General features: G+C 42.1%; 1 protein-coding gene across 2 annotated transcripts in view; it reads right to left on the bottom strand.

Moving 5' to 3' along the window:
- The window catches only part of LOC126100334 (pyridoxal kinase), a 118,660-nt gene that overhangs the window by 60,378 nt on the left and 45,712 nt on the right, over positions 1–12,570 (bottom strand). For both annotated transcript variants that reach the window (XR_007522150.1, XM_049910946.1), the window contains exon 5: positions 4,587–4,735. Coding sequence is in view for 1 of the 2 variants with exons in the window: in XM_049910946.1 (XP_049766903.1) it covers positions 4,587–4,735 (149 nt within the window). In the remaining variant the exon portion in view is untranslated. The remainder of the gene's footprint in view (positions 1–4,586; positions 4,736–12,570) is intronic.

Here is a 12,570-nt window from a genome sequence, read left to right as displayed (position 1 = left end):
AGCTTTGGGCCACTGGAGCATGGGTCCCTCGTCCAACCCAAGGTTGCAGGCTTCCTATCCTGAGAATGCTGGGGAGGGGTATTCCTAGCAGGAGCCAGAGAAGAGGATGACTTCCCTGGCCAAGGAGGAGTGAGAGGAGGGGGAAGAGAAGCGGTTCCCTGAGGGGAAGCGATGGGAGCCACCAAGAGTGAAGAAAGGAAAGGGGGGCATGTTGGAGGTAAGGAGGAGGGGAAGACATAATGGAGGCAAATGAAGAGGAGAGATTCACAGGGTGTAGTCTGTTGCACTTCTTCTGGGCCTCAAAGTAGCCGAGACAGTAAACAATCTTTATTTCTTGAATTCTTTTTCTCCTTCATATACATTGGACACTCCGGTGAGCAGGGATAATGCAGAGCAGTTTACAGAGTTAGGTGGTGGGGTGCAAGGGGTGTCCACATGAAGAGGTCGGCCACAGCCACCACAGATGGGAGTGGCACTACATCGCGAGGACATGTGGCCGAACTGGAAGCAATGGGAGAAATGCATAGAAAGTAGAATGTATGGTTTCACGTCACATCTTTAAACCATTTCCTTGACCTTCTGGGCCATGGTATCCCCCTCAAATGCCAGGATGAAAGTGCCAGTGTCTACACAATGGTTCTTATGGCGTCTCTGGACACGCCGGATGAAATGAACTCCACGTTGTTCCAGACTAGCCCTAAGTTTACCATCGGACTGGAGGAGAAGGTCCCTATGGAAAATTACACCCCGTGTCATATTGAGTGACTTGTGTGAAGCGATAGTCAAGGGGATCTCTCCTAAATGTTAGCAGGCACAGAGGGAGGCCGACTGACTGGCAGGAGTTGTCTTTATAAAGAGAGAGCCATATCTCATACTGCTTAATGACTCAACTTCACCAAACTTGTCCTCATTGTGTTCCACACAGAAAAGGGGTTTGGTGGCGTCAAAAGTCTCCCCGTCAGTCCTGGTACAGACCAGGAACTGCAGAAAGGGTTTTACCCCAAGCCGGAGGGCCCGGCCCTCCTCCCAGGGGGTAGCCAAGGGGGGGAAGGCTGGGAAGGCGGAACAGGAACCGAGACAAAGCTATTCCTAGGATGAGACGCAGCCGAGGAAGAGCAGCCACAGAGTTAAACTCATTTTATGTGCCAAACGTCTGCCCCGGTACCACCCACTCCAAACAGGGCTCGCCTCATGGGCACCACCCAGCCACAGCAACAGCCGCCTGGCAGGATGGCCATTGTTGGGAATTCCGATGCCCCAAAAAAATGGGCAACCATTCCTAGACTTGCACATGGCATTCACAGCGCAAGTATCAGCAGTGTGATCCTTGTGGGGTTAGGGTACTCAGTCAGATGGGTACGTAATAGCCCCCCCACACAGACTGGCTATTGAGCTGGTGACCTAGCAAGGAGGCGAAAGGGCTATGGTGGGGAGGGAGGGGAATGGGAGAAAAGGGAGAAGGAGAGGACGAAGGGGGGGGGGGGGGCGGAAGGGGAACCCACACCAAAGGCATTAGGGAGTTCCCCATCTGGCTCACACTACAAATTTCAAATTAAGAGATGGAGGTCAAACCACTGAGGGGGACAAAGAAAGAAAAGCAAAAAAGGAAGAGGAAAATCAAATGAACCAAAACTGCAAGACGAAGCAAAGTCAGAAGGATAGCCGGGCCAACATAAAGATCATCAAGAGAGGGAAAGGAAGGGGCAAAGGGAAAGGATAAGGACAGGGAAGGATGAGGAAGGGGAAGGTAAAGCAGCTAAGAGGGAGGTAAAGCAGCCCAGAAAAGAAGAAAGGCTGCAACAGCTTGGAAATGTGTGCACGCCTCACATGTACCCATGAAGGGGCTGTGGGCTCCCGGCGGAGGGTGGAGGGTGGGGGGGGGAGGGGATGCATGTTTGTAATGCTTACACCAAACAACATAGTGTGTGACCAAAAGCATTAAAAATATGTTGTAAAGCATTAGTAATTGCTGCATGGTTTTTAAATTTTGTACAGATACATAGACCTTTCATATCAATTGCCGTAAAACTGCAAGCTCATGGAAACACAACAATGGATATTTGTTCACAGAGTCAGTCCCTTTTGCTATACTAATTCTGAAACCATACAAAATTCAATTTTTGTAAACTTTTTGACAATACTTACTATTTTAACAATGACATGGAAGATGTCATTCACAATAAGACAAAGTCATGCTGTTGTAAATCACTAATAAAGGTTCATACAAATCTCCCTTTGTCAACATTTAGTCATTCAGTGACTTTCTTCCATGAGTATTTTGCTTTACCATTCATCAGTTTGTGTGGTATCTTTGGATGAATAAAAGTTGCTCACAGCAAATTCCATTGAAGTGTCCTAAAGTCCATTTCCATAAATGTTGACATGCTTGCTAACAGGGTTTTCAATAACAGGGAGAAGTGAACAATTACAACATTATTCACATCTCATTAGAATGGCAGATCAACAAGTTGATACACAGTATAGAATGTCAAACTATGTGTATATTTAGTGAAGGTGATATCTCTTTACACCAGCCCACTGCATACATCTCAATAACATTACACCACCATCACCACCTTGTATCCATTCTTATAAGTCTAGCCTGACAACTGATGCATTTCCATCTTGACAGCCACCTTTTTGTGCAACATGTATTTATATTCTTGTGGTTGATTAATGGCCTTTGCAGGAACTGGAAGGTGATAAGCAAAGAACTGTATTTCACATTGATGAGCAAGAACATTACAACTACTGCCCACTACAAGGTAGGGTGCCACTTGGTGGTGTTGCAGGTAGGCAACATGCTAAAGAAAGTATATAAGCACAGCAGAGTCAAATGAGGAATCAGTCTAGTGATGTTACAGACCACAAATGGGGAAATTCCCTGATATAAGCAACTTTGACAAAGGGTAGAGTGTCACAGCCTGGTGCCTAGGAACAACCATCACAGGAATGGTGAAGGCATTTAAATGCTGCTATCATGAGCATCTATGGAAAGTTAATGTAGACTGATCAAACCATGAGTAGGAAACAACACCTTCACACAAAATTTGGAAGTCTGAGGCTAGCATGATGTGTGGCGTTCAGACAACAGAGTACGAAGCCGGTGCAGGCACAAGTGTTTCAGACCAAACCATGCAGCGTACATTGTGGGGGATCCACAGCAGATGGCCCCCTACAAGTTCCCATTTTGATCCAACAACATCACCATTTACAACTGCAGTGGATTCAGCATATGCTGTTGACCCCTACGTGTTCCCAAATTGACCCAATGACATCGTCATTTACATTTGCAGCGAATATGAGATAACTGAGATTGGACCACTGAACAATGCACTACACCAAGTCAATGGTTGTTTCCCAATAATACAGTGTCATCCAGGTGAATGGATGCTCGAAACCCACACAGTGCTACAGACTCGGGCTGGTGGAGGCAGTATAATGTTTTGGGGCGTATTCACCTTGAATTCCGTAGGATCTGTGGTGGTAACTGAAGGCATTGTGACAGCTGTGGGCTATGTGGACATTATTACATACCACTTGCATCCCTTCATGCTTGATGGCTTCCCCAATAGTGATGTCATTTTGTCATTTTCCAGTAGGATAACTGTCTGTCACAAGACCAGAATCATGCTACAGTGGTTTGAAGAGCATGTTAATGAAATTACAGTGATGCCTTGGTCACCAAAGTCATCTGATATGAACCCAATGGAGCACATCTGTGACACTATCAGGAGTCAGCTCTGGGTCCACAAAACACTGGTCCATAATTTACGGAAATTGCGTACCTATGCATAGGCATCTGGTGCAACGTGCCTCTGGAAACCTACACAGAACTAGTCTAATCCAGGCCTTGTATAATTGCTGCCAAATTGCATTCCAAAGGTGAACCAAACAGGTCATCATAATGTATAAACTCGTCAATGTATCTTAAACAATTCCATGATGACTAAAAGTTACAGGAATAGAATTCTCAAATGATTTATCTGGCTAATGCTGCTGTCTTTTCTTTTTATGAAAACAATGCTAGACCCATAAAGCTCATGTGACAGATGACATGCTACAGAGCGATGTTATAACATGACTGTCATGGCCAGCAAGCTCTGCATTATTGAACCTATATACTGTATGTTGTGTTGCTTGGAAGTAGTTTTACAGTTTTGCCTATGCCCTCAGTTATGAGAGGTTTCTTTTCTTAAGTCAAGGCAAATATTTCTCAACAGTTTTCAATATCCTCACTGAATCCACATCAAACAGTTGCAAACCCATATTGGTCACTCACTGTAGTTATGTATATTTTTAAGGTTTTTTGGATGTAGTAACTACTCCTTAATGTTTTGGACTTTACATCAAATGTAGAGTTGCAACATTTGAGAGCCACAGTGATGGGAACTACATTTATTTCATTTGTTTCCAATGGCACTAAAATTGTTTACTCATGCTTTAAGTTACATACACAAAGTTTATGAAGAATCTGCATGCAAAATATTGTATTGCATATGAAAAAACATCTGGTCTCCAAATACTTTTGATGAGAGTACATGCACAAGTGCATAAACGTCTGATTATTAAGTAATCCAACTTACCAATGACAGAGCTTGCGAGGCCTAACAAATGTTCTTCATCTCCAAGTTCTGTTGAAGAAAGCACAACAGTTTTTATTCCTTGGTTGTGGAAGATATCAACAGCTCGCCATGCATCATCTATTGTTTCCACCTTCTGACCTGTAAGCAATCTTAAGAAAGGAGTACATCCCATGAAAAGAAGAAAAAAGTTTCTTTCATGTATTACAGATTAATACTACAAAATTAACTTTTTGAAATGGTGATAAGGCTTCAAATGTATATTAACGGGAAGTCACAGAAGCTATCTTTGAAAATTTACAATCTATAAGGATTTTTCTAAGTTGCTTGATCTTGAAAGTTACTTCTACATAACAGATGAGGGCCTCAATACAAATAAGCTCTATAAATGCACAATATACAGGATGTAATGAGAGTAAGTGCAGATATTTTTATAATTGGTATCTTAATACAGAGTGTTTGGAAATTCCCGTTGCAGACTTCTAGGACTAGTAGAGGGGAGTGTGTAGATAATATTTTGTATTCAAACTCATGTCCAGAAATTTACTGTTTCAATGCTACAACCATTTGAAAACATGTTGGTAATGTGTCCACTTTTGCAAGTAATTGTGTAGGCGTGATCCAGTACAGCAATTGTTTTACAATTCTACTCATTAATAGCCAAAGAAATTGCTCGTGTACCCATTGACAGGTTCTCTCCAATGTGATGCAGTACAGCCTCTTGGAGCACCACAATAATGTCTGCTGATGGTGAAGGTAACTGTGGCAAAAAGTGCATGTGATGGATTTATTTATTTAACCTGATCAGATTAGGGCCATCAGGCCCTCTCTTACATCAGACCAGTGTTCCACACATGCAGCATTTCACACATCAGAGTTACATCATGACCATAGTTTAAATGAGAAAATTAGCTTACTCTAGTGACAATATGAATAAAGAGTAGTGACTAAGACCTAATAAACTAAATGCGGCAGTATTTTTACAACAGGTGCTATACATACAGATTATGATACAAGCAATAATAATAATAATAGTAAAAAAAATCAAATAATAATGATAAACATGACTAAGACCTAATAAAGTAAATGTTGGCAGTATTTTTACAACAGGTGCTATACATACAGATTATGATAAAAGCAATAATAATAACAGTAAAAAAATCAAATAAAGGCAAACATGAGAAGGATTGGCAATAGTAATGAAGGTTTGTGCAGATGTACATAATATCTTGGTGTGTAAAGTAGATGTTTACTAGTATAGAGAGTTTTGGGGAAGGGAGATTTAAGGAGGGGGAAAGAGGGAAGTAATGAGGTGAAGTGCATTCATGTACAGAGGAAGGCATTACTGTTGCTTAAGTAGATATGTCATTAACTGTTTTTTGAAGCCGGACACGTTTTTAAGTTCTCTAACATAACGAGGGAAGTTATTCCAGAGTCGGGTTCCCGCTACTGTAAAGGACTTGGAGAAGGTGACTGAGCGGTGCAGTGGAACGGAGAGGATTTTGTTATAATGGGAACGTGTGTTTCTGTCATGTTGTTCCGACATGAGCGTTAGGGACGAGGAGAGAGATGAGGGACAGTGTACATTTATAAGGCAGTAGATGAGACAGAGTGTATGGAAATCTCTGTGTTTGTCTGCACGCAGCCAGGACAATCTTGCATATGCTGGTGAAATGTGATCAAAAAGTCGAACGTCACAGATATATCGGACGCAGGCATTCATAACCAGTTCTAGACGTCGGGAATTTTCCTGAGAGAGGCCTTGTAAGATAATATCGCTGTAGTCAATGATTGGGACTATAAGCGTTTGTACTAATTTCTTTTTCAGATCGAAAGGGAAGAGTTTTTTATATTTTTGTAGGACATGAAGGGATGCTGATGCTTTTTTGCACACTACAGTTACGTGCTCTGTCCAATTTAGATTTTCATCTATTATTACTCCCAAGCTCTTTGCTGAGGGAGAGAAGTTAATATTTGTTCCATTTAGGATAAGAGGTGGTACGGATTCCCGATGTTTTGGGCTAATAACATTAGAGTGACCAACAAGTACTGCTTGGGTTTTAGATGGGTTTAGTTTTAGACCTATGTCCTGTGCCCATTTTGACAGTGCATCGAGGTCAGTATTGAAATTTTCAATAGCTTTCTTGAGATTGCTTGGTTTCGCACTTAGATACAACTGAAGGTCATCAGCATAAATATGGTATTTGCAATAGGTCAGAACCGATGAAACATCATTGACATACAGAGAGAAGAGTATAGGACCTAATACTGAGCCTTGGGGAACACCTGACACTACCTGCCGCCATTATGATTTTATATTCCCAGACAGGACGCGTTGCTGACGAGACGTCATGTATGAGCGAAACCATTGCACTGCATTTGGTGAGAAATTTAGACCGCTAAGTTTGGCCAGTAAGATGTCGAAGTCGACAGTATCAAATGCTTTAGATGATGTGGAGAATGTTCTCAATAAAGGTGATGAGCACCCCTTTCATAGCTGTTAACGTCACCATTCAGAAGGATCATGTCGATGTATTTGTTTACTCAACCCTGTTGCTCTAACACTGACAGACATGTGAATGAGGCTTGAACCACATCAGAGAGTTAGGACAGATGTCACATAACATCATCTGATCTGATGTAACCCCCCCCCCCCCCATCCCCACCCCACCCCACCCCACCAACGTAGCAAACATGTTTTCAAGTGGCTCTAGCATGGTACGTTTCTGGCCATGTGTTGCTGTTTGAAACATTATGTACTCACTCCCCTCTACAAGCCCTAGAAGTTTGTGATGGGAATTTATGAACATCCTGTATGTACACACCAGTGTGTTCGGTTGTTTTTACTCTGTGTCAAACAGTATTCCCACAAACCGGTCACAAACTTTATGACCTGATATTTTCTGCAGTGTTGTACTGCACATCTAGCTGGACTATGCCTGTCAGTAGAGACTAACCATTTTGTGTCCATGCATCCAAACTTCGAACACCTGACTTGCTGCACAGGAAAAAATTAGCATTAATGCCTTGCTCCTGCCATACGTATTTGGAGCTACTAACCAACCTAAAAACTTGTAATAGCTACAATTATTAGTCTACAAATGATGTAAGCACTGATGTAATGTTGTTAAGTACATTGTCCTCAGTCAACAACAGAAATATCTGCACTTATATCCATTACAACCTGTATAGTGACATACAATTTGTAATTAAGTGTTAACTATTGTGCAAATGGTATGTTCCACATCAGAATGATTACCATGAAAATGGTCTCTACTACACATAACTAAGTGGGAGAACAACTCTCACTTTTCCTGCATGTCATCTTTTTCACCCAATAAATGTTCACATGAGTTTAATTAACAGTACTTTTCCATATAGGTATATACACTAAAGTGCCAAAGAAACTGATATAGGCATGCGTATTCAAACAGAGAGATACATAAACAGGTAGAATTGGGTGCTGCAGTTGACAACACCTATATAAGACAACTAGTGTCTGGTGCAGTTGTTAGATCGGTTACTGCTACTACAAAGGCAGATTATCAAGATTTACCTGAGTTTGAACACGGTGTTATATTCAACACAGCATCTCCGAGGTAGCAATGAAGTGGGGATTTTCCCATATGACAATTTAGTGAGTGTACTGTGAATACCAGGAATCTGGTAAAACATCAAATCTCTGACAACGATCCTGCAAGAACGGACCAACAACGACTGAAGAGAACTGTTCAATGTGACAAAAGTGCAACCCTTCTGCAAACTGCTGCATATTTCAATGCTGGGCCATCAACAAGTGTCAGCGTGCGAACCAGTCAATGAAACATTGTCGATATGGGCTTTCAGAGCAGAAGGCTCGCTCGTGTACCCTTGATGACAGCACAACACAGAGCTCTATGCTGACAGTGAACTGTTGATGACCGGAAACATGTTGCCTGGTCGGATGAGTCTCGTTTCAAATTGTATCGAGTGGATGGATGTGTACAGGCTCGGAGACAATCTCGTGAATCCACGGACCCTGCGTGTCAGCAGGGGACTGTTCAAGCCGGTGGAGGCTCTGTAATGGTGTGGGGCATATGCAGTTGGAGTGATAAGAGACCCTTGATATTTGTAGATATGACTGACAGGTGACACGTATGTAAGCGTCCTGTCTTATCACCTGCATCCATTCACATCCGTTGTGCATTCCGATGAACTTGGGGAATTACAGCAGGACAATGCGACACCCCACACATACAGAATTGCTACAGAGTGCCTCCAGAAACACTCTTCTGAGTTTAAACACTTCTGACAGCCACCGAACTCCCCAGACATGAACATTATTGAGCATATCTGGGATGCCTTGCAACATGCTCTTCAGAACAGATCTCCACTCCCTTACTGATTTATGGACAGCCCTGCAGGATTCATGGTGTCAGTTCCCTCCAGCACTACTTCAGAATTAGTCGAGTCCCTGCCACATTGTGTTGCTGCACTTCTCCATGCTCGCAGGGACCCTACACAATATTAGGCAGGTGTACCAGTTTCTTTGGTTCTTCAGTGTAGAAATACTTAATTATTCATAATTTCTTGTAAGCTAGTAAGCAGTATTGTTGCACAGTTTACATTAAATATATCATCATGCAAGCTTTTGTACTGGGTATGTCAATGATGACTACATTTAGGGCACATGACAACATAGCAATTCACACTACACTACCCCTAATTAGAAGAGTATAGTTAAAAATAAGAAAATGCCATTGGATACAGCAAAAAAACATGGGCAAGGTCTAATTATCTGGTTTTCTGAAAATAAGTCTTTCATATAGTTTAAATAAAGACCCGAATATCTGTTAAAAATTAAAGGGGAAATAGTCAAATAGTCAAAATTGTTAAATAATGAGTCAGATAAATGTGGCTTGTTGACCACTGCCTGAAAATATGAATAACCACTCAGACACACATTAAAATACCATATCAAGTAATTAAGGCGAAGGTACTGAGAAAACACAAAACCTCAAACCTTTTCACAACTCATTTCATAATTACTTAATATAGATAAGGAGTCCTAAAAGAAACTTTCATTCTGCAACGAAGTGTGCACTGTTTTGAAACTTCCTGGTAGGTTACAGCTGTGAGCCAGACAGGGACACCAATGTTCCGAGTTCAAGTCCTAGATCAACAAACGACTTTTAATCTGGCAGGAAGTTTTCATAATACTTTCCTAGCAAGATAAAATGTTCTCCCATTGTAGTATAAAATACAATCAATTAAAATATGGCACATTGAAACCAGTACACCACAAGCACTGCACACAGAGGACCTTCCATCAAAGGAGTTAGCCATCTGAGTGCAGTACCCTATTCTTAATTTATTAATCCACTTCTCTCCATGTTTGTCATGGAAGAATAATTTGCTTAATCTCACACAATTTGTTATTTGACCATGTTATGAAAAGGTTAGATTGCTATTCACAATATAACAGAGATGTTGGGTCACAGATATAAACAATAAAAAAGACTGTCAAACAATCAAACCTTTGGCCAAAGGGCCTCCTTCTGAATCAGATGCCCCCCTCCGGCCAAAAGCTTACTTGTTTGACAGTCTTTATGTTGTACGTTTTTGTGACTCAAAAGCTCAGCTACATTGTAAGTACCAATCTAACCTATTCAAAACATTGTCATTATTCCCCGGATTTTCCATAATTTGTTATTTGTTACCTCCAGCCACTCATTCTCCCATTTACAAATAACTTTCTTCCTCTACAACAAAACATTAGTATCCAGAGGCACAGCAAGTGGTAGTACCTTAATTATTTTACAAGCACACCTTGCAGCCACATTAGCGTCACATTTTTCTGGAATCTCACAAGACAAGGCTTCAAGCAAAATGACAATTCCTCTCCTTGGCATTGCATTACATGAATGGTGTCTTGTCTATTGTTTACTATTTTGTCCATTACTTCTCATCCCATCCGACCCTGACCTGGGGTTCTGGGTGACCTTTCCCTAAACCTCTCCAGTCCTTTTACTTCACCCCTCTTCCTTCCCCTTCAACTCTCCTGCCAGAAGAGGGAGCCCCTGGCTCTGTAAGCTTGTACAAGTTAAATTTTTTTGTGTGTGTGTTCCCCTGCTGCCAGTTGGTGAGTAGATTTTGCACCTATCCGTTTATATTATACTGTTTTGTCCATTAGGTACATCTGCTGAATGGTCTAAAGAGCACTTACGGAAACAGAGTAGATGAATAAGTTATTCTGTCAGTCGTATTTCATATGCTCCAGTGCCTTTAAGACTGCATAGAGCTCCACATCACATCAAAGACAGTAAATTTGCTTGGAAGTAGAGTCTTATAGGCATTGCTGGAGAAAGTTACTGACAAACCAACATTGTCAGCTTGCTTATATTCTTGAGTACACAGTTGTGAATGGGTACCTGGTGGCTCGGAGGGAGACAGTCTATTTGCTGTTGGGGAAAATGGGAAGGAGGGGTGGCAGGTGTACGAGCTAAGCATAGGATGCACAGATAACTGAGCCACTGTGGCACAGTGCACAATGACAGTGACATGGAGATGTGAAGTGGGAGAAAGTGACAAGATAGAGGAAGGGGAAACTCTTGGGTGGAGGGTGTGGGGACAATGGGTTAACAGTTATTGAGGATAGAAGGGTTACAGAAGCACAGGATGTGCTGCAAGGATAATTCCCATCTACACAGTTCAGAAAAATTGATGGTGAAGTTAAGGATCCAGATGGCCTGGGTTGTGAAGCAGCCATTGAAATCAAGCATCTTGTGCCACCACATAGTTAACTTCGTTCTTAGCCACAGTTTGGCATTGGCCATTCATTCCAATGGAGAGCTGATTCGTTGTCATACCGACACAAAAAGCTGTGCAGTGATTGCAGCAGAGATGTCATATGACATGGCTACTTTTAGATGTAGGACAAACCTGTAATAGGACTGGAATAGGAAGTACTAGGCAAATGGACTGGGCAGGTTTTACATCTGGGTCTACTGCAGGGATATAATTCCTGTGGCAAGGGTTTGGGATTGGGAGTGGCATAGTAATGGACTAGAATGATGTGGAGGTTGGGTGAGTGACAGAACACCACTTTAAGAGGAGTGAGAAGGATCTGGAGTAGGATTCCCTTATTTCTGGTCATGATGGTAGGCAATGAAAGCCCTGATGAAGTATGTGGTTCAGTTGTTCCAGTCCAGGGTGACACTGGGTGACAAGGTGGTACTCCTTTGTGGCTGATTATTGGGGGTAGTTTGAGGATTATAGATGTGAGAGGAAATGGCATGTGAAATCTTTTTGCAGACTAAGTTTTGGGAGTACTGGTTGTCTGTGAAGGCCCTAGAGTGATCTCTGGGCAAGGGAGTTCTCATCACTGCATATACACGGTCCACGGGTGGTCAGGCTTTATGGTATGGAGCTTTTAGTGTGGAAGGGAGGACAGCTGTCAAAACGCAGATACTGTCAGTGGTTAGTGATTTAATATGAACAAAGGTGTGGATGGAGCCATCAGACAGCTGGAGGTCAAAGTCCAGAAGTATGGCATATCTGGTTAAGTGCCAGGTGAAGCAGATGAGAGAAATGGTGTTGAGATTGTGAAGTAATGAGGATAGGTTGTCTTTGCCCTGAGGCCAAATTGTAAATATATCATCTATGAACCTCAACCACACTCAAGGTTTGATGTTTTGGGAGGCTAGAAAGGTTTCCTGTAGATGGCACATAAAGAAGTTGGAATAGGAGGGCACCATCTGGGTGCCCATAGTTGTGCCACAGATTTGCTTTATATACCTTCTTCTCAAATGAGACGAAGTTGTGTATCAGGATATAGTTGGTAAGATGTATAGGAATAAGGTACTGGGTTTGGAGTTTGAAGGACACAGAGAGGTAGTGTTTGATAGTGGCAAGACCATGGGCATAAGTAGTAGCACATGATCAGCTATAATGTAGCATCCAGGATTGATGGGTTTATATATTTTGGGGAGCATGTAGAAGGCAGGTG

The sequence above is a fragment of the Schistocerca cancellata genome, chromosome 9 (assembly GCF_023864275.1).
Source record: "Schistocerca cancellata isolate TAMUIC-IGC-003103 chromosome 9, iqSchCanc2.1, whole genome shotgun sequence".
NCBI classification, from domain to species: Eukaryota; Metazoa; Arthropoda; class Insecta; order Orthoptera; family Acrididae; genus Schistocerca; species Schistocerca cancellata.
This window is presented reverse-complemented; position numbering and strand designations above follow the sequence as displayed.